The sequence below is a fragment of the Canis aureus genome, chromosome 11, assembly GCF_053574225.1.
Source record: "Canis aureus isolate CA01 chromosome 11, VMU_Caureus_v.1.0, whole genome shotgun sequence".
NCBI lineage: Eukaryota > Metazoa > Chordata > Mammalia > Carnivora > Canidae > Canis > Canis aureus.
The window spans coordinates 18,501,948-18,524,088 of record NC_135621.1 but is presented as its reverse complement, the minus strand read 5'-3'; the positions used below and the strand labels follow the sequence as shown (position 1 = coordinate 18,524,088).

General features: G+C 39.0%; 1 protein-coding gene and 2 pseudogenes across 1 annotated transcript; 2 read left to right on the top strand and 1 right to left on the bottom strand.

Annotated features, from left to right (window-relative positions):
• The first annotated feature begins 240 nt into the window (after window positions 1–240).
• On the top strand, window positions 241–1,238 carry OR4K14 (olfactory receptor family 4 subfamily K member 14). Its single transcript, XM_077913188.1, has one exon. It carries the CDS (start codon window positions 306–308, stop codon window positions 1,236–1,238), a length of 933 nt encoding a protein of 310 aa, XP_077769314.1. The 5' UTR covers window positions 241–305.
• A 5,742-nt stretch (window positions 1,239–6,980) lies between these two features.
• LOC144323169 (olfactory receptor 4F6-like) lies at window positions 6,981–10,422 on the top strand (annotated as a pseudogene).
• Window positions 10,423–13,967: 3,545 nt separating this feature from the next.
• On the bottom strand, window positions 13,968–14,902 carry LOC144322971 (olfactory receptor 4Q2-like; annotated as a pseudogene).
• Between the last annotated feature and the right edge of the window lie 7,239 nt (window positions 14,903–22,141).

Sequence of the window (22,141 nt, the reverse complement as noted above, 5' to 3'; positions counted from 1 at the left end):
TCTTACAAATTAAAATTACATTCAGATAAAATTTAGGTCATCAATTTCATGTGCCTGATATTTGTTTTTTTTTTAATTTATTTTTTATTGGTGTTCAATTTACTAACATACAGAATAACCCCCAGTGCCCGTCACCCATTCACTCCCACCCCCCGCCCTCCTCCCCTTCCACCACCCCTAGTTCGTTTCCCAGAGTTAGCAGTCTTTACGTGCGGTGCAGCTCAAGTGCCTGATATTTGACAGGCCCCTTCATATCCACCTCCTTTCTTCATATAGATTCAGAACACAGCCTGAAACTGGAGATAATGAAGTTGCAGAATTATTCCTTGGTGTCAGAATTTGTGTTGTATGGACTCTGCACGTCACGACATCTCCAGCATTTATTCTTCATATTTTTCTCTGGGATCTATGTGGCCAGTGTGCTGGGTAACCTCATCATTGTGGTCACCGTAATTTCTGACTCACACTTGCACTCCTCTCCTATGTACTTCCTGCTAGGAAACCTATCTTTCTTAGACATATGGCTCGCCTCCTTTGCCACCCCCAAGATGCTCAGGGACTTTCTTAGTGACCGAAAGCTTATCTCCTTTGGAGGATGTATGGCTCAAATCTTCTTCTTGCACTTTATTGGTGGGGCTGAGATGGTACTTCTGGTTTCCATGGCCTATGACAGATACGTGGCTATATGTAAACCTCTGCATTATATGACTGTGATGAGACGGCAGACCTGCGTGGGGCTGGTGTTGGTCTCATGGGTCATTGGCTTTGTGCATTCCATCAGTCAAGTAGCCTTTACTGTGAATTTACCGTACTGTGGCCCCAATGAGGTGGACAGCTTCTTTTGTGACCTGCCTCTTGTAATCAAGCTTGCCTGCATGGACACCTACATCTTAGGTATCCTTATGATCTCAGATAGTGGATTACTCTCCATGAGCTGCTTTCTGCTCCTCTTGGTCTCTTACACTGTCATCCTCATCACTGTCCGACAGCGCACTGCTGGTGGCGTATCCAAAGCACTCTCCACTTGCTCTGCACACATCATGGTTGTCACACTCTTCTTTGGGCCCTGCATTTTCATTTATGTGTGGCCTTTCAGCCGGTTCTCTGTGGACAAGCTCCTGTCTGTGTTTTACACCATTTTTACTCCACTCTTGAACCCCCTTATCTACACACTGAGAAATAAAGAGATGAAAATAGCTATGAAGAAACTGTGTAACCACCATGTGACTTCTCGTTGAATCCCAACTTTCCATAGGCTTACATGTTCTTACTCATTTAAGGGATATAATTTCTTTAATATGATTTGTGCAAAGATTTCACTCTGATGTTTTACTGATATAATTTGTATTGTGTTATATTGCAGAGAAATAGTTGTAGATTACAACAAAAATCATGTGTATACTTCTGTATAATTTTATGCTTTAAATAAAATTTTATGACATTATAATATCACTACCTGATATTGTATGGTTTATATTACATTATAATAATTATATTATTTTAATATAATTTTACTGGGTGATGGGCACTGAGGGGGGCACTTGACAGGATGAGCATTGGCTGTTATGCTATATGTTGGCAAATTGAACTCCAATAAAAAAAATTAAAAAATAAAGTGCATTGGTTTAGAAAATTAATAAATTTTTACCCACAGACTGTAAATAAACACTACATTTACACTGTCTTACTGAGTCAATTTTGTCCCTTGGGGAATCATCTATTCAGAAGTGTGCTTGAGTACCACAGATTCATATCTCATGCTGAATTTTTAGATGTCTTTGGATCTTAAGAAGATAATCATAAGCAAGAGGTAACTTTTGTATTAAACTAATGGTTAAAGAGTTCAGTTTTCTTGTACTTCGATTCTGAAATGTCACACAAAAGGAGAGAATCAGGTAATGAGCAAATTACTTGAGTAACTGGATGAAACTGCCAATAATTTTAGACAATGTTTCCTTTTTTAAAGACTTTATTTATTCATGAGAGACACACAGAGAGACAGAGACACAGGCAGAGGGAGAAGCAGGTTCCCCATGGGAAGCCTGACGTGTGACTTGATCCCAGGTCTCCAGGATCACATCCTGGGCTTAAGGCAATGCTAAACCACTGAGCAACCCAGGCTACCCCTAGACAATGTTTGCAATAAGGAGAAGCATGCTCCAGAGCACTTCTGGCTTCTCTTATGGCTGTAATGTCACACATTTTCACAAACACTAAAAGAACACAGATTGAAAACAGCTGCTTTAGGATACATTTCTCAGGAGTCCTCTTGTTTGGCACTGTAATAATACTGTATTTTGATTTTATAAACTTTGGGCATAGTCAAATTCTATGATGAATTACACCCATCTATGCGAACATTTAAAGAGCTTAAGAGAGATATATGCTGTCTATGTGCACTGCAGCATTATGTATAATAGTCAAGATATAGAAGCAACCTAAGTGTCCAAATGTAGATGAATGGATGAAGAAGTGGTACCTATATTTATATCTTTTTATATATCTGTATATTACCTATATAATGGAATATTGGAATATTATTTGGCCATTAAAAAAGAATGAAATGTTATCCTTTAAGACAAAATGCATGGACCTAGAGGGTGTTATTGGAAGTTAAATAAGTAAGACAGAGAAAGACAAATACCATATGATTTTACTTAAATGTGGAGTCTAAAAAAGAAATGAACAAAAGAAACAGACTTACAGACACAGAGAACAAGTGGTGTTTATCATATGGGAAGAGGGTGGAGGATAGACAAAATAGGTGAAGGAAAATTAAGAGATACAAATGTTCGGTTATCAAATAAATGTCAGGGATATGATGTACAGCATAGGAAAATAGTCGATAATATGGTAATAACCTTGTATGTTGACAGTAACTAGACTTCCTGAGGGGATCAATTTTTAATGTATAAAAGTTCTGATCACTGTGACGTACACCCGAAGTTCATAGGGTATTATCTGTCAATTATACTTCAATTAAAACAAAGAGTGGATACCACAAGAGCTTTCAGGAAGATGACACTATATTCCTCTCTTAAACTGTTGAAGACAAAAAAAGGCTTAAAATCTGAAAGATAAAGTAATATTTATAAAATGCTAGAATACAATGAAATAAAAAAGGAGGAAAATATATGTCTTAATAATTTAAATCCTATTAGAGATAGACATCATTTTATGGGACTCTCATGGTTTCCTCTTAATGCCATTATTTAAAAATTTTTCAGGGACATGTGCATTTCCCTCTGAAGAAACGAGACAAAAGTATTGAGTGTCCCGAGCCTTCCCCTAGCCCTCCGTTCAAATAAGTCCCAGGTGGGAAGGCACTTCTGTTGCCTCTGAAATTTTGAAATAACATCAAAAGAGAGAGCATCAGGTGTCAGTGTTGAGCTATGGACGGAGTGGGCCCAGAAGCTGTCCTGGAGCAGCAGCGTCCACACCTTGCCAGCTGTTTTCATGTGCAGCGCTCAGTGCTTTGGGGGGGTCCTGGGGTCCTGCGCAGGCCCGACAGGGAGCAGGGCCAGGTGCCCGGGCTGCCAGTGTTCCTTCAGAGTTCTATGCTTGCAGGTCGCCGGCATCCTCTGGCTGTGGAGGCTGGGGTGTCCAGAGGGCCTCGGGGTGGGATTCACTGTTGCTCAAACTGCCGGGGGGGGGGGGTGCTGGCTGTGTGGAGCCTCAAGTGGGCGTGGGACCCCTCGAAGGGCAGTGAGGCCTGGGGGCAGGATCTGCTGCTGCTTAACACACAGGGGTGGGGGTGGGGGCTGGCTGAGTGCATGGGACCTCAGGTGTGCATGGACCCCTCAAAGGGCACCGAGGACTTCCCATAGGCTCAGGGGTGCTGGCCGGCGGGGACTCCTCCAGGGGACCACCTGCTTCCCATTGAGGACTCCGAAGATGTCACGAGCCACTTGATGGGGACCCTGGATCTCCAACAGGTAGGTGGCGCCAGGTCACGGAGAAGATCCGGATGGCGTCCTAGTTTGGGACCTCCTTGGGAGAGGTTGTGCCTCTCCTTGTGTGCTGTGCCTACAGGACATGTCCTTGAAGGGCCCCACTTAATGGGCCGACTAAAGGAGTGTCCTCTGGACAGGCTTCTGGTGGCGTCTTCTCTCCTCCAGCTGCGTAGTGGGGCATGTGTTGTGGTGATATTTCCCAGTACTTACAGATTGAGAATAGGTCGGTGGTGCACTTGACCTTCGTCCCAACCTTGGACAGCCACCTGTCAGGGATGTGGCGGTGATTTCGTAGTTGTGTGGCTCAGACAGCAGCTGTGGTCAGCCTGGTCCCAAAAATGATGGGGAAAATAAGTTATAAGTTGTCGTTGTTGCCTCAGTGAGGGGGTGATTATACTCTTACAGGTAGTCCTAATTAAAATGCCAAATTCGAGGGCTTCCAGAGCGTTCATTGAACAAGACTCAGAGAAGGGCCTAGTCTTTCAGTGTCTTCTATTTCAATTGAGGCGGCATTCTTTTGGGAGGAAACCACATCATAGCTACTTCAGATTCTGCAGTGGTTCCACAGTGCCTGTAATGTGGAAAAAATAGATTTACTTTTAAATTATCTCTTTTCCATCTGTTTTGGATTAATTTCCTTAGTTTTATTGATGTAATTGACTTTGTAGACCTTAATACATAGCCATTTTATATCAAGATATGTCTAGTACTATTTATACATTTATTATTCAAGTAATAAATGTCAAACACCTGCTATAGTTCAGATTACATCAGCAGAACTAGGAGCAAACATAGAGTATTTAAGAACACATTCTTAGTTGAGTGGAATAAAAGCAAGGGAATGGTCACAAAATATGCTGTCATGTGAGATCTATGATAGCAATAAACATGATATCTGAGTGCAGGAGAGGGAAACAATCCAGTCTTGTTGGTTAGGAAAAAGTTCCTTTCTTACATCAGTTTTTCTTTGATTTCTGAGGATTCTGTATTTTGTCCTGTTATTACACACACACACGCACAGCATGTTCAGCACAGAACCAGTCCTGTAGTAAATGCTGAAGTAGATGCTAGATCCCACAGGCATTTCCGACTGTTTAGAAGCATCCATGACTCTTATCTGCAGTCTCTTCTCACCACTCCATCTTGCTTTGGTCAGATTCATGAAAATGGATGTGGACCCTTGCACTATTTCACCTTAGGTGCAGAAATCTCTAGCTGTCTAGATTGAAGGAGTATGCCTGCCTGATTTGTTAGTGAAACTTGAGTTACCAAAGTCACCAATTTTCCCCAAATTGTGGGTTTTTGTAGGCAATTTGTGAGTCAGTGTACAGGCAGTGCAGCTATAGATTTTAAGTGGAGGAACTTCTTTGAATTTTGAGGAAGCCTTTTATGAAACTCATTTTCCTGTTTTGAAATAAGGTAAAATCCAAAATACTTTGTTTTCCTAAGTGTAATTTGAAGACCACCCACGTTAAAATCACCTGCAATGCTTTATAAATGCAAATAATCAGGGTCCATCATTGCCCTGCTGAATTAGTATTCTAGGACCAAATCCCAGAAATGTGCTTTTTACACCAAGACGCTTCAGATAATTCTAATTCACAATCATGACTGAAAAACCACCGGATAATTGTTGGCATCATCCATCTGCAGGGGTAGCTGCTTTAAGGGTCGGTTAGAAGGATTTGCTTATGTGAGAAATCTCTATTAATGGACCAGGATATAGTCTCAGAAAAATGTGACTAGGACATATTGATTCAAAATTTGTGATCTCATAAAATGTGTTGTTTATGGACAGATGAGTCTATCACTGAGAAGGTGCTGTGAAGTTGAGGCATCCTAAACATTTCTTCTCTCCCTGCAGTCATGAAGGGATCAGCTCTTTCCTCTTTCGATTCTCTGTGAGATATAGTTAACTGCCTTAAAAACTTTGAAAAACAAAATGGCAAGCTTGGTTTTGCCACTTAGCAATTCAAACCACGCTGAAATCCAGAAAGCCCAGATTTCAGAGAGGGCAATATTTAGAGAGCTATATCTCCTATAGTCACTGTATAATCACTATCTGGTCTCAGGAGTGTTTTTCTTTCATGTCAATGTTTAAACAGCTTTTAAATCAAATTATTTTGTATAAAGAATTCTTCAATGTAAGTAATTTCTAAATGTTAAATTCTCAAAGGGGAGCCTCCAAATGTAAAGATTTCCATTGGAAGTAAAATTCCATTCCTATACATGGGGAAATATTTTTTTCATTTCTCTCTCTTTCTCCTTGATCTCAGATGCAGTTTGAAGATGAAAAGATTAGAGAGACTTTCACAGAAATAAATATATGTCCAATCATTGTATCTCCTCGTATTGCCTCCTTCATCCATTAGGAGGACCCAGATGATCTTGACGAAGGAAGTGACTCTTGCAGTTTTATGGTTCTGCCTAAGAAACACATTCACCACAGTTCATTTCTTTAAATTAATTACCAGAGTTCTTTTTTTTTTTTTTTTAATTTTTATTTATTTATGATAGTCAGAGAGAGAGAGAGAGTGAGAGAGAGAGAGGCAGAGACACAGATCAGAGGGAGAAGCAGGCTCCATGCACCGGGAGCCCGATGTGGGATTCGATCCCGGGTCTCCAGGATCGCGCCCTGGGCCAAAGGCAGGCGCTAAACCGCTGCGCCACCCATAGATCCCCAATTACCAGAGTTCTATTTGTATTTAGAGCTATTTAATGTCTAGTTCCACCCTCAGCCTGTAAACCTCCTGAAGTCAGGATCACTGTTTTACCTCAGAACTTGACATAGCTCTAGGCAAATGGTAGATACTCATTAGGAATATTAGTTGTGCTCATTAAGTATATTAGCTGAATGGATAAGTCAATGTATTATATTTTTAAAAAACATCTTATGGCTGTTACTGGATATTTCTTAATGCCAGAGTTAAGGAAAGCTCAAATCTGTGTTTTTAAATGATAATTTTTGTTAAATGCTTGATTTATTATTATGGTTTTGGTATTTTAGGTTTTCACCAGGCAAAGCCAATGTATGAATCAAATTATTCTGATGTGTTTTGGTTTATATCCTTGGCACTTTCTACCTATAGACCAGCACTGAATTTTCTCCTTGCCTTTTCTCCAGTGTTTTATGTAACAGTTATCCTGGGAAACCTCCTTGTTGTGTTTAGAGTGATGTTTACCCTTACTTACATTCCACTATGTACTTCCTTTTAGCAAATCTCTCATTCATTGACTTGTGTCTTTCCACCTTAATGATTCCTAAGAAGATTCATGATCTGCACTCAGGGCACAAAACCATATCATTCCAGGGATGTGTCATCCATTTATTTGTATTTCATGTCCTGGGTGGATCTGAGATGGTGCTGCTCATTGCCATGGTCTTGGATCGCTATGTGGCCATATGTAAGCCTCTCCACTATCTATCATGAGTCCGCAGATGTGAATTTTGCTTCTGTCTGGTGCTTGGGCTGTTGGCCTCATTCATTCAGTGGCCCAGTTAGCTTTCGTTGTCCACTTGACTTTTTGTGGTCCTAATGAGATAGACAGCTTTTGCTTTGAACTTCCTTGGTTCATCAAATGTGCCTGCGCAGACCCTTACAGGATGGAATTCATGGTGACTGCCAACAGCAGGTTCATTTCCATGGGCGCCTTCTTCTCATTGCTTATCTCCTAAGTTTTCATCCTGGTCACTCTCTGGAAACGTTCCTCAGGTGGTTTGTCTAAGGCCTTTTCTACTCTGTCAGCGCACATTAAAGAAGCTGTGATCTATGTATACAATGAAATATTACTCAGCCATCAGAAATGGCAAATACCCACCATCTGTCTGGACGTAAATGGAACTGGAGGGTATTTTGCTGAGTGAGGTAAGTCAATCAGAGAAGGACAAACATTGTATGGGTTCATTCATACGGGGAATATAAGAAATAGTAAAAGGGAATAAAGAAGAAAGGAGAGAAAATGAGTGGGAAGTATCAGTGAGGGTTACAGAACATGACAGACTCCTAACTATGGGAAAGGAACGAGGGGTGGTGGAAAGTGAGGTGGGCGGGGGGACGGGGTGGCTGGGTGATGAGCACTGAGGGGGGCACTTGACGGGATGAGCACTGGGTGTTATGCTGTATGGTGGCAAATCAAAATCCAATAATAAATACATACATACATACATAAATATTTGTTGTTAAGAGAATGGAATTTTAGGGATTGTTAGTGATTTCATTATGAACTGAAAAATACTGTCAACATAGGTTAGATTTTTTAAATTATTGAAGTATCATTAACATACAGTGTTATGTTAGTTTCAAGTTTAAAATATAATTCTACAATTCTGTGCATTAGGCAGTGCTCATTATGAGATAAGTGTACTCTTAATCCCCTTTGTCGATATCACCCATCCCCCACCCATCTTCCCTCTGGCAACCAACCTATTTGTTTTTTGCATTTAAGAACCTTTTTATATTATATATATATTATATATTTTTATATATAAATTTATTTTTTATTGGTGTTCAATTTGCCAACATACAGAATAACACCCAGTGCTCATCCTGTCAAGTGCCCCCCTCAGTGACCGTCACCCATTCACCCTCACCCCCCACCCTCCTCTCCTTCCACCACCCCTAGTTCGTTTCCCAGAGTTAGGAGTCTTTGTGTTCTGTCTCCCTTTCTGATATTTCCTACCCATTTATTCTCCCTTCCCTTCTATTCCTTTTCACTATTATTTATATTCCCCAAATGAATGAGAACATATAATGATTGTCCTTCTCCGATTGACTCATTTCACTCAGCATAATACCCTCCAGTTCCATCCATGTCGAAGCAAATGGTGGGTATTTGTTGTTTTTAATGGCTGAGTAATATTCCATTGTATACATAAACCACATCTTCTATATCCATTCATCTTTCAATGGACACCGAGACTCCTTCCACAGTTTGGCTATTGTGGACATTGCTGCTATAGAGCCTGGTTTTTTAATTTGTTTTTTTTTTTTTTGCTTTGTTTTATAAACCCCACATATGAGTACAATTTGTAATGAGTGGTATTTGTCTTTATCTGACTTACTTCACTTAACATTATACTCTCTAGATCCATTCATGTTGTTACAAATGGCAAAATCTCATTCTATTTTATGGCTGAGTACTATTCCATTGTGTGTATACATACACCCTCACACATTTACACATTTTCTTTACCTATTCATCTATGGATGCACATATTTAGGTTGCTTCCATATCTTGTCTTCTATAAATAATGCTAAAATAAGTGTACTAGTGCATACATATTTTCAAATTAGTGTTTTTGTTTTCTTTGAGTAACCTGAAAAGACTGAATATTCCAAGCAATTATGAGAGAGAATGGTAAAACTGGACATATCACAATACTAGATTTCAAGATATAAACCTGTAGTAGTCAAAAGAGTTAGTACTTAAATCAATGGAACACAACAAAACGTCGAGAAATAAACCCACATTTATGCTTAGTTAATCTAGGACAAAGGAGGCAAGAATATACAACAGGGAAAAAACTTTCTTCAACAAATGATACATGGAAAACTGAAGAGATGCATGGAAAAGAATGAAATTGGACTGCTTTCTCACACTATACACAAAAATAAACTCAGAATGGATTAAAGAACTAAATATGAAACAAACCATAAAAATCCCAGAAGACAACACAGGCAGTAATTTCTTTGACATTGATTATAGCATCATTTTTCTACATAGAAGATTATGCAGAGGAATGTAAAGGAATATATTTCCCATTTTTCCAAAGGCAAGGGAAACAAAAGCAAAATTAAACTATTGGAACTACATCAAAACAAAAAGGGTTTGTACAGTGAAGGAATCTATCAATAAAACAAAAAGGCAAGCTACTCAATGGGAGGAGATATTTGTGAAAAGAGATTACTATACAAAATCTATAAAGAATTTACACAATTCAAAACCAAAATAACCAAATAATCCCATTAAAAATTAGAAGAGGTCCATTTTTTCTAAAAATACATGCAGACACATGAAAAGACACTTAAAATCACTCATCATTGGGCAGCCCGGGTGGCTCAACAGTTTAGCGCTACCTTCAGCCCAGGATATGATCCTGGAGACCCAGGGTCGAGTCCCACGTCAAGCTCACTGCATGGAGCCTGCTTCTCCCTCTGCCTGTGTCTCTGCCTCTCTCTCTCTCTCGTGAATAAATAAATAAAATATTTTTAAAAATCACTCATCATCAAGGAAACGCAGATCAAAACCACAATGAGATATCACCTGACACCTGCCAGAATGACTAATAAAAAAGGCAAGAAATAGCAAGTGTTGATGAAGATAAAGATGTTGATGAAGTGTTGATGATTCTCACACACTGCCGATGGGAATGCAGATTGGTGCAGTGACTGTAGAGAACAGGATAGAGGTTCCTCAAAAAGTTAATAAGAGAATTACCACGTGGCCAAATAATTCCACTACTGGTTAAGAATTTTTGTTTAAAATCTAAGATTTCATATTTCATTTGAATAAGAGCATTAGATATTGGATGTGAGATTTAACTGTATGAGTCATTGGATAGGTTTCTCATAGAGTTTCATGTTATGTTGAAATGAAGGCAGCCTTTTGAAAAGGATAAGAAAAAAGCAATTTAAAACTGGTAGTATGGTAAACAATTTGAGTACTTGTTTAAATACACAGAAGCAGTCCAATATTTTAATATGTTGGTTTCCTTGAGAATTTCTAGGCTTTGTATTTATACGAAGATACATATTTCCATTTATCTTATAGAACTTATGGTTATGTCTGTTTTTTAAATATTTTTTCTCAGAACACTGATTTTATCTTAATTTTATCTACTACTACAAATATTGAATAGTTTTTAAAATTTCCAAGTATCGCTTTTTCCACATGGCATTGATTAGTGGAAATTTCTAACAGCACCAGAGAATCTTTCTGTATCAATCTCTAGGGAAAACTAACTGAATTGTGTCATTATGATTGCCTCAAGTTTGCTGAATTTTAACCCTCAAAAATTCCTCTCTTGGTGATACTGTTATTAAAGTACTAAGAATTCAAATATAGAATTCCTGATATCATAGTCAATATCTTTAGATGAGATCACATGATTTATACTTGTTGTGAACTTGATTACTTAATTATCTGTTTAATTTTGAAGTATCTAACTTCTCTGACAATAATAGTGGTATATCCTTAGATGTTTTGATATCTATTTGTTAAAAGATTTTATTTATTTATTCATGACACACAGAGAGAGAAAGAGAGGCAGAGACATAGGTAGAGGGAGAAGCAGGTTCCATGCAGAGAGCCCCACGTGGGACTCGATCCCAGGACTCAGGATCACACCCCAGACTAAAGGCAGCGCTAAACCACTGAGCCACCAGGGCTGCCCTGATATCTTTTTTGGGGAAATCTTGCTTCAGTAAAATCTCTTAGTTCCTAGTTCTTAATGAAAAATTTCCAAGTTATCTTTCCAAGTATGGGAAAAGAAAACAGGTCTGAAGTGTCTCTTCCATAAACTTAACCACACTGATCAAAGAATATATACAAAATTCCTTCATTTATCAATCATGTTTTTATTGAGTTTCTATTTTATTTTAGGTATTTTAAAAAGTAAGTTTTGGGAATGTAAAGATAAATACAAAACTTCAGTCTTCAATGAGTTTAACATTCTTGGCTTCTATCTCTGTCACACAAATTATTGCTGAAATTGCTTCTATAATTCACTTACTTTTTAAAAAGCAGTAAAAAACAGGGCAATTGGATGGTGCAATCAGTTAAATCTCTGACTCTTGGTTTTGGCTCACATGGTGATTTCAGGGTCCTGATATCAAGCCTCCCAGGAGATTCCTTGCCCAGTGTGGGGTCTGCTTGAGATTTTCTCTCCTACTACCTCCAACCCTCTTACCTTTGCTCACTTATGCTCTTTCTCTCTCTCAAAATAAATAAATAAATGCTTTAAAAATTAAAAATTAATAACTGTAAAAATAAAAATGCTTTATTGTCCATTTATATTTTGTGTCTAGTTATTTCTTAACTTGAATGTCAATTCAGTTTTCCCATCTTTAATTATAAAATTTTAGTAAGGACTACATAAGCCTATGAATTAGTCTTAATATAATTCTGAGTATGAAAATGCAGCAATGTTTTTTTATGATAATGGTCATAATAGTATAAACCGTGCCCCAAGTGGATAAGGAAAAAAAGTCATTGCTCATTTCTATACAGTTTCTAGAATTTTCCTTAAAGTGGTTTTGGTAGACCATACTGTTTGTTTCATTAAAGCAAATCAGCCAGTTTAAATTTCCACCATCAGTATCTTTATGTCCTTGAAAAATCTAATGAATAAATAATAGTAAAGTCCTGTTATGTGTCAAGCAACAGACTAAACATATTTGTATGTATTGACATTTTTAGCCCTCACCAGAGCACTAAGAAGTAGGCATGATTCTATGCATACTACAGCTAAGGAAATTAGGGCTGCAATACTTTAAATGACTTGCCTAAGATTCACTTGATTTGTAATTCAAAGAGAGTTAGTTGGACCCACATGTTAAACAGTTGCTCCCTGAATTGCACTACTACATGGTAGTGGTGTGATGAAGCAGTGAAGGCAGATAATATATCCATTAGTTTGTTATACAGTTATATAAATTGGATTCACTCTACCTCATCTAAATGATAACCCTCTAAATATTTTGTGACTTTAAGAAACATATATACATTCCTTTTCAGGTCTTTGCAGACATCTGGTTAGAATGTGAAAGTTGAAAAGACAATGAAAGCAAGCACAATGTGGAGAAGAAATTGGTGAGACTTTGGAAAGGGTGCTTTGTACTAGTGTGTGGCACCAAACTAAATGAAAAGAATGGATAGAATAAGATTTGATCAGATGAATGAGTAGAATGGAAAAACAATTAATAGAAAAACAGAAAACAGATGCTTTGAGGAAAAGGAAGCAAATGTAGAATAATTCAGTATGAAGGGAGTTTTGATGACTTTAATTATACAGCCTTAAATAGTATTATGATTTAATGGAAGAAAACCAAACAATTATTATTATTATTATTATTATTATTTTAATAATAAATTTATTTTTATTGGTGTTCAATTTGCCAACATACAGAATAACACCCAGTGCTCATCCTGTCAAGTGACTCCCTCAGTGCCCGTCACCCATTCACCCCCACCCCCTGCCCTCCTCCCCTTCCACCACCCCTAGTTCATTTCCCCGAGTTAGGAGTCTTTTTCTTCTCCCTTCCCTTATATTCCCTTTCACTGTTATTTATATTCCCCAAATCAATGAGAACATACACTGTTTGTCCTTCTCCGATTGACTTACTTCACTCGGCATAATACCCTCCAGTTCCATCCACGTTGAAGCAAATGGTAGGTATTTGTCATTTCTAATGGCTGAGTAATATTCCATTGTATACATAAACCACATCTTCTTTATCCATTCATCTTTCGATGGACACCGAGGCTCCTTCCACAGTTTGGCTCTTGTGGACATTGCTGCTAGAAACATTGGGGAGCAGGTGTCCCAGCATTTCATTGCATCTGAATCTTTGGGGTAAATCCCCAACAGTGCAATTGCTGGGTCGTAGGGCAGGTCTATTTTTAATTCTTTGAGGAACCTCCACACAGTTTTCCAGAGTGGCTGCACCAGTTCACATTCCCACCAACAGTGTAAGAGTGTTCCCTTTTCTCTGCATCCTCTCCAACATTTGTTGTTTCCTGCCTTGTTAATTTTCCCCATTCTCACTGGTGTGAGGTGGTATCTCATTGTGGTTTTGATTTGTATTTCCCTGATAGCAAGTGATGCAGAGCATGTTCTCATGTGCATGTTGGCCATGTCTATGTCTTCCTCTGTGAGATTTCTCTTCATGTCTTTTGCCCATTTCATGATTGGATTGAAAACCAAACAATTAGGCTATCATCTCCTAACTCATTCGTGAAACAGTAATTATTTTAACCTCAGATCGTCTGCTCTCAAAAACTCACTTCAACTGTTTATGTCTCCTGTTTTTTCCAAGCAAGTCCTCTCGTGTCCCACAGTTTCTGCATGGCTGACTTGACCTCTTTGTTCCAAAGTGTGTAGATGAGGGGATTCAGCATGAGTGTAATAACATTGTAGAGTACAGACACCATCTTGTCCACAGAAAATGTGGACAAGGGACGAGCATAGATGAAAATACTGGGTCCAAAGAAGAATGTTAGTACCATGAGGTGGGAGCCACAGGAGGAGAGTGACTTTCGCCTTCCCTCCTTCGAGTGAATCTTAGCCAGGTTAGCGGAATAGGAAGAAAACAGTATAATAAAGGAACTGGTAGAGATTAACCCACTGTTAGATGCCATTAGTAATTCAATAATAATGTGTCCACACAGGCAAGTTTGATGATGGGGGAACATCACAAAAGAAGTTGTCCACCTGGTTTGGTCCACAAAAAAGGCAAACGTATAGCAAGGATCCTCTGGACAGTAGATTACACAAACACTCCCATCCAGGAAGCAGCTACCAACATACAGCGTAATCCTTGACTCATAATAGTGGTATAGTGCAGAGGGCAACAAATTGCAACATAAAGATCATAGGCCATCACTGTAAGCAGGAACATCTCAACTGCTCCTACAAAATGCAGAAAGAAGAGCTGCACAATGCATTGGCCATAGCGAATGAGCTTCTCATTATCAAGAAAGTCAGCCAGAAGCTTAGGGATAGTTGAATAACGTAAGTCCAGGAAAGAGGGGTTGCCAAGAAGGAAATACATGGGTGATGAATTCAGATAGTTATCAGAGGCTACTGTGACCAAGATGAGGACATTGCCTACCCAAGTGGGCACATAGAAGAAAATAAATAGTACAAATACCCCTGCCTCGATAGGTGGTGTCTGTGAGAAACCTTCCAGGACAAAGATTCTCACCATCTCTCTTTGGTTTTCATCCATTTGACCTGGCTTCTTGATTAAAGAAATTAAACAAGGGGCATTAGTAACATTGAAAGTGAATGAGATAGAAGATGGTGGAAGAGTAAGGGTCCTCACCTTACCTGGCCCCACCAACTTACCTAGATAACTTTCAAACCGTCCTGAACACCTATTAATCTGACCTGATATTTAAAGAGAGAACATCCAGACACTACAGAGAGAAGGGTTTCACTTCTAACAAGGTAGGAAGGTGGAAAAAATAAAATAAAAATGAATCAAGTGGGGGAGTGGCCCTGCGAGGATCCAGGCTAAGGCTGCGCACCTAGAGCCTCCAGGACAGGAAGGCCCAGCCCCAGAGAAGTGGGAAATTTAAAAAATTCACACCAGATTCTTCCTGGACAGAAAAGTGCTTAGCAGAGAAATTGGACAGAATTGCAGAAGGGGCAGTGAAGTCCAGTTTCCCAGAGTCATTAACAGAGGAAGTGTGCCCCAGGGTAAAGGGCACCACGTAATGTGGGCCGACCTCAGTAAAAAGCCACAGCATGCACAGGGAAGGGCATCTGGGAGAAGCCAGTCAGTTAGATGGGCGGCTCCAGACAGAGGGGTCTGTGCGCTGCTGCCTTGGGGAGCCACGTGCCCTGGGAGTGCGAATCCAGCAGCACAGGCCTCGGATCCCAGGGTGCATCAGTGGACACAGCCCATGATCCTGCATTCCTCCTGGGACAGATGAAGGCCAGAAGGGCACAGTACAGCACGGACTCTCCTGCTGCTGGGAGCCCCCAGGGGGAGGCGAGAAGGGCATAGGACAGAGAGGACTCTGCAGCTGCTGGGTGTCTCTAAGCATCAGTGCACTTCCACCACCTGAGAGCATCTAGGACAGTGCGGACTGGGACTCTGTGAGTAGTTACTGTGGGAGCTGAATCCAGGGATGGAAAACTGGATGCTACCATTTGTTATTGTTCTTCCTTGTTTCACCCTGTAGCTGGGAGGGGCGGGGCCACCAGGGAACAGAGGACTCACAAGGTAAACAGCTCCTACTGAGCCCAGCACCTGGCAGAGGGTGGGACATCTCCCCCAGGTATGCAGACCTGGGAATCAGCACAGCAGGTCCCTCCCCCAGAAGACCATCTGGAAGGACAGGGGAAGAGCAAGTTCTTGACTAAGCAGCGCTGGAAAGCTCCAGGGAAAATCAAGGGGTTTACAGTATATAGCACTAGAGGGTATCCCTCCTTCTATTTTTTTCTCTTTTTACAATACAACTGGTTTTTGTATAAGACTATAAATTTCCAATTTTTCTTCTTTCCCATCTTAACTACAATATTTTACCACCTCTTCATTTTTAATTTTCTCCCTTTTTGACTTCTATATTTCTACAGTTATAGGTCTTAGATATATTTTCCACTTCCAGATTCCCTTCAACATACTCAACTTAATTTTGGGAGATATACAAGATATGTTATTTTTTGTTTGTTTGTTTCGTATTTTTTGTTTTCTCTGCCTCATTTTCTTCTACAATGGTGGAACATAACACATTCTAAAACATGACCATAATGCACCCAGAACAAAGTGGCATACCGTGCTGGTTCAGTCTGTGAGATTATATTTTCTCTTATTTCCCATACTGCCCCCTTCTTTTATCTCATTTATGTTTTGTTAGTCAATGGTGGGACCTTCTACCGGTATTTCTGGTTTATATAAATTTGGGACTGAGCATCTTCTAACATACAGAACTTATACTCAGAACCAAGAGGATCACTCTCTAGGACCCCTCAGATAGACTACAATCTCCCTCCACTACAACTTCGTCACGACCACCATGTCCCAGTCCCCCAACTCGTTTTTTTCTCCTCCTTTTTAAAAATTTATCCTCTTTATACTTGCTTTCTTCTATTCTTTTCTTTTTTCTCCTCTTGTATCAGATTCTTGGCCTTTCGTTTTTAACTACTTTGTTTTAAAATTAGTTTTTCACATTAGTGGTCCTTCTGTTTTACTTTTTTCCAATCTTTGTTTTAAATTTCTGGTCACTGACATCATCAGAATCATCTAAATAGAAATTTACTTAGGTCATGGGTTGATATTCTGGACTCAGGCCACTCATACAGCCACTATGCACTGAGCAAAATGACTAGAAGGAATAATTCACCACAAAAGAATATGAAACAGTACTCTCTGCCACAGAGTTACAGAATTTGGATTACAATTTGATGTCAGAAAGGCAATTCAGAAGCACAATTATAAAGCTACTGGTGGCACTGGAAAAAAAAACATAAAGGATGCAAAGACTTGATGACTGCAGAATTTAGATCAAATCTGGCTGAAATTAAAATCAATTAAATGAGATGCAATCCAAACTAGAGGTCCTAATGATGAGGGTTAATGAGATATAAGAAAGAGTGAGTGACATAGGAGACAACTGATGGCAAGGAAGGCAGCTGAAGAAAAAAAGGGGAAAACAATTAAAAGACCATGAGGAAAGGTTAAGGGAAATAAATGATAGCCTCAGAAGGAAAAATCTACGTATAATTCAGGTTACAGGGTGCACCAAAAGGGACTGAGGACCAGAAAGTGCATTTGAATAAATAATAGATGAGGAATGCCCTAATTTGGGAAGAGAAACAGGCATTCAGATCCAGGATATAGAGAGGTTCCTGCCAAAAAATCAATAAAAACCATTGAACACCTCGACATTTAATAGTGAAACTTGCAAATTCCAAAGATAAAGAGAAAATACTTAAAGCAGCAAGAGGCAAGAGATCTCTGGTTAATATGGGAAGAAATATTAGGTTAATAGCAGACCTCTCCACAGAGACCTGGCAGACCAGAAAGGGCTGGCACGATATATTCAGGGTCCTAAAAGAGAAGAACATGCAGCCAAGAATGCTTTTTCCAACAAGGCTCTCATTCAGAATAGAAGGAGAGATAAAGGGTTCCAAGAAAGGCAAAAACTTAAAGAATATGTGACCACCAAGGCAGCTCTTCAAAAAATATTAAGGGCGACTTTGTAAAAGAAAGAAGCCCAAAAAATAATCCACAAAAACAGAGACTGAATAGGATTAAGATCACATTAAATTCATATCTTTCAATAGTAACTCTGAACACGAATGGGCTAAATGATCCATTCAAAAGGCGCACGGTTTCAGACTGGATAAAAAAACAAGAACCAACTATTTGTTGTCTAAAAGAGACTCATTTGAGACCAAAGGACACATACAGCCTGAAAATGAAAGGTTGTAGAACCATTTACCAGGTATCTTATGCTTTGGGTGCAATTGTAAATGGGATTGACTCTTTAATTTCTCTTTCTTCAGTCTCATTGTTAGTGTATAGAAATGACTAAAAACCAGAACACTTCTGAAAGAAATTGAGGAAGACACAAAGAGATGGAAAAATATTCCATCCTCATGGATTGGCAGAATTAATATTGTGAAAATGTCAATTTTACCCAGGGCAATTTACACGTTTAATGCAATCCCTATCAAATACCATGGGCTTTCTTCAGAAAGGTGGAAGAAATTATTTTAAGATTTGTGTGGAATCAGAAAAGAACCCGAATAGCCAGGGGAATTTTAAAAAAGAAAACCATAGCAGGGGGCATGACAATGCCAGATTTCAGGTTGTACTACAATGCTGTGGTCATCAAGACAGTGGGATACTGCACAAAAACAGACACATAGATCAATGGAACAGAAGAGAGAATCCAGAAGTGGACCCTGAACTTTATGGTCAACTAATATTCAACAAAGCAGGAAAGACTATCCACTGGAAAAAAGACATTCTCTTCAATAAATGGTGCTGGGAAATTAGACATCCATATGCAGAAGAATGAACCTAGACCACTCTCTTGCACCATACACAATGATAAATTCAAAATGGATGAAAGATCTAAATGTGAGACAAGATTCCATCAAAATCCTAGAGAAGAACACAGGCAACACCCTTTTTGAACTTGGCCACAGTAACTTCTTGCAAGATACATTCGTGAAGGCAAGAGAAATAAAAGCAAAAATGAACTATTTTGGACTTCATCAAGATAAGAAGCTTTTGCACAGCAATGGATAGAGTCAACAAAACTAAAAGACAACCTACAGAATGGGAGAGGATAATTGCAAATGATGTATCAGATAAAGGGCTAGTTTCCAAGATCTATAAAGAACTTACTAAACTCAAAACCAAAGAAACAAACAATCCAATCATGAAATGGGCAAAAGACATGAACAGAAATCTCACAGAGGAAGACATAGACATGTCCAACACACACATGAGAAAATGCTCTGCATCACTTGCCATCAGGGAAACAAATCAAAACCACAATCCTCACATCAGTGAGAACGGGGGAAATTTTTCTTTTAATAAATTTATTTTTTATTGGTGTTCAATTTACCAACATACAGAATAACACCCAGTGCTCATCCTGTCAAGTGCCCCCCTCAGTGCCCGTCACCCATTCACCCCCACCCCCCGCCCTCCTCCCCTTCCACCACCCCTAGTTCATTTACCAGAGTTAGGAGTCTTTATGTTCTGTCTCCCTTTCTGATATTTCCCACAGATTTCTTCTCCCTTCCCTTATATTCCCTTTCACTATTATTTATATTCCCCAAATGAATGAGAACATACACTGTTTGTCCTTCTCCGATTGACTTATTTCACTCAGCATAATACCCTCCACTTCCATCCATGTTGAAGCAAATGGTGGGTATTTGTCATTTCTAATGGCTGAGTAATATTCCATTTTATACATAAACCACATCTTCTTTATGAGAATGGGGGAAATTAACAAGGCAGGAAACCACAATTGTTGGAGAGGACGCGGAGAAAAGGGAACACTCTTACACTGCTGGTGGGAATGTGAACTGGTGCAGCCACTCTGGAAAACTGTGTGAAGGATCCTCAAAGAGTTAAAAATAGACCTGCTGTAGGACCCATCAATTGTACTATTGGGGATTTACCCCAAAGATACAGATGCAATGAATCGCCGGGACACCTGCACCCCGATGTTTCTAGCAGCAATGTCCACAATAGCCAAACTGTGGAAGGAGCCGCAGTGTCCATGGAAAGATGACTGGATAAAGAAGATGTGGTTTATGTATACAATGGAATATTGCTCAGCCATTACAAATGACAAATACCCACCATTTGCTTCCACGTGGATGGAACTAGAGAGTATTATGCTGAGTGAAATAAGTCATTGTGGTTTTGATTTGTATTTCCCTGATGGGAAGTGATGCGGAACATTTTCTCATGTGCTTGTTGGCCATGTCTATGTCTTTCTGTGAGATTTCTGTTCATGTCTTTTGCCCACTTCATGGTTGGATTGTTTGTTTCTTTGCTGTTGAGTTTAATAAGTTCTTTATAGATCTTGGAAACTAGCAAATTGAACACCAATAAAATATAAATTTATAAAAAAATAAAAGAACAAAAAAAACCCACAATGAGATACCACCTCACACCAGTGAGAATGGGGAAAATTAACAAGACAGGAAACAACAAATGTTGGAGAGGATGTGGAGACAAGGGAATTCTCTTGTACTGTGGGTGGCAATGTGAACTGGTGCAGCCACCATGAAAAACTGTGTGAAGTTTCCTCAGACAGTTAAAAAATAGAACTGCCCTACACCCAGCAATTGCACTGCTGGGGATTTACCCCCAAAGGTACAGATGCAGTGAAAGGACCCCTCCACCCCAATGTTTACAGCAGCAATGTCCCCAATAGCCAAACTGTGGAAGGAGACTCGCTATCTATCGAAAGATGAATGGATAAAGAAGATGTGGTCTATGTATACAATGGAATATTACTCAGCCATTAGTAACGACAAATACCCACCATTTGCTTCATCATCGATGGAACTGGAGGGTATTATACTGAGTGAAGTATGTCAATCGGAGAAGGACAATCATTATATGGTTTAACTTATTTGGAGAATGCAAAAAATAGTGAAAGGGATTAAAGGGGAAAGGAGAGAAAATGAGTGGGAAATATCAGTGAGGGTGACAGAATATGAGATACTCCTAACTCTGGGAAACGAACAGGGGTTAGTGGAAAAGGAGGTGCGTGGGGGTTTGGGATGACTGGATGATGGGCACTGAGGGGGGCACTTGATGGGATGAGCACTTTGTGTTTTAACATATGTTGGCAAATTGAACTCCAATAAAAATATTTTAAAAAGAAAGTGAATATTTCACACAAAACGCAAGAACCTTCCCATTTCAAAGGAAATATTTCTCTCTAGGATATATCCTTATTGATTTTCTAGAAGAAATTATTTTGTCCTTAGCTGATATTGAATATATATTTTCAGTAAGTTACAGCTTTAAGACTCTAATGAAGTAACCAAGATATTTTGGAACATAAAGTTTCCTGGTCTAGGGTCTCTATTTTTGAATTGATGCATTTCTGTCTTTTATCAATCAGTATTCTTTTCTCTTCATTTTTACATTTAGTCTCTAAGACTTAAGTTACATATCCATGAGGTACTATTTAAAAAAAAAACACTTAGGATAAAGCTTTGAAGGTACAATTTAAGATTCCATGGAACAAGCATTAGAATCTGTAGATGTTTTATTTGGGATGGTAAATTGCCCTGTGTAAATGGTTAGGCTGCTATAGTAGCCCTGTGACCTTCTCTATCACCGTAACTCTTGTGGAGCTCCATCTCTGTACATGGCTGGAGGAAGGATCACATTCCATTTAAGCTTATTGTTAGTTCATTGATGCGTACCTGAGTTTCCTGAATATCTGTGTGTTTATAATACATTTCTGTGCAGCTTATTATTGTGCATAACACATTTCTCATTTTAAGTACTAGCTGTGGACATATGGGCACAGATTAGGCTCTTAAAGTTATAAATAGAATGATAAATCAGTGATTTAAACATTCAGGTGAACTCCCTCTTTTATCCTATCAAACTGAATAAAAAGAAATTATTTCTCTGAGATAAAATAATTACCATTCCAGGGAGTGTGTGTTTTTTTATTTTTTATGCATTCATATGAATGATGGCTGGAAGGTGCTACTGCATGAGAAATAGTTTATAGTCCTATGAGGAATGTGGAGACTCATGTTAGTTGCTGTTGACTCAAATTTTACAGTTCTACAACACAGAAATATTTTTAGCAATTAAGAGACATAATAATTTAAAGTTTAGATACTGGTGAATTTTCTTATCTCATTCTAATTTATGCCTTCTCTATAAACTGAATATCTTTATTCAGGCAATTCAATAACAATAAAAGTTTTGAAAAATAATTTTAATTATAAATTA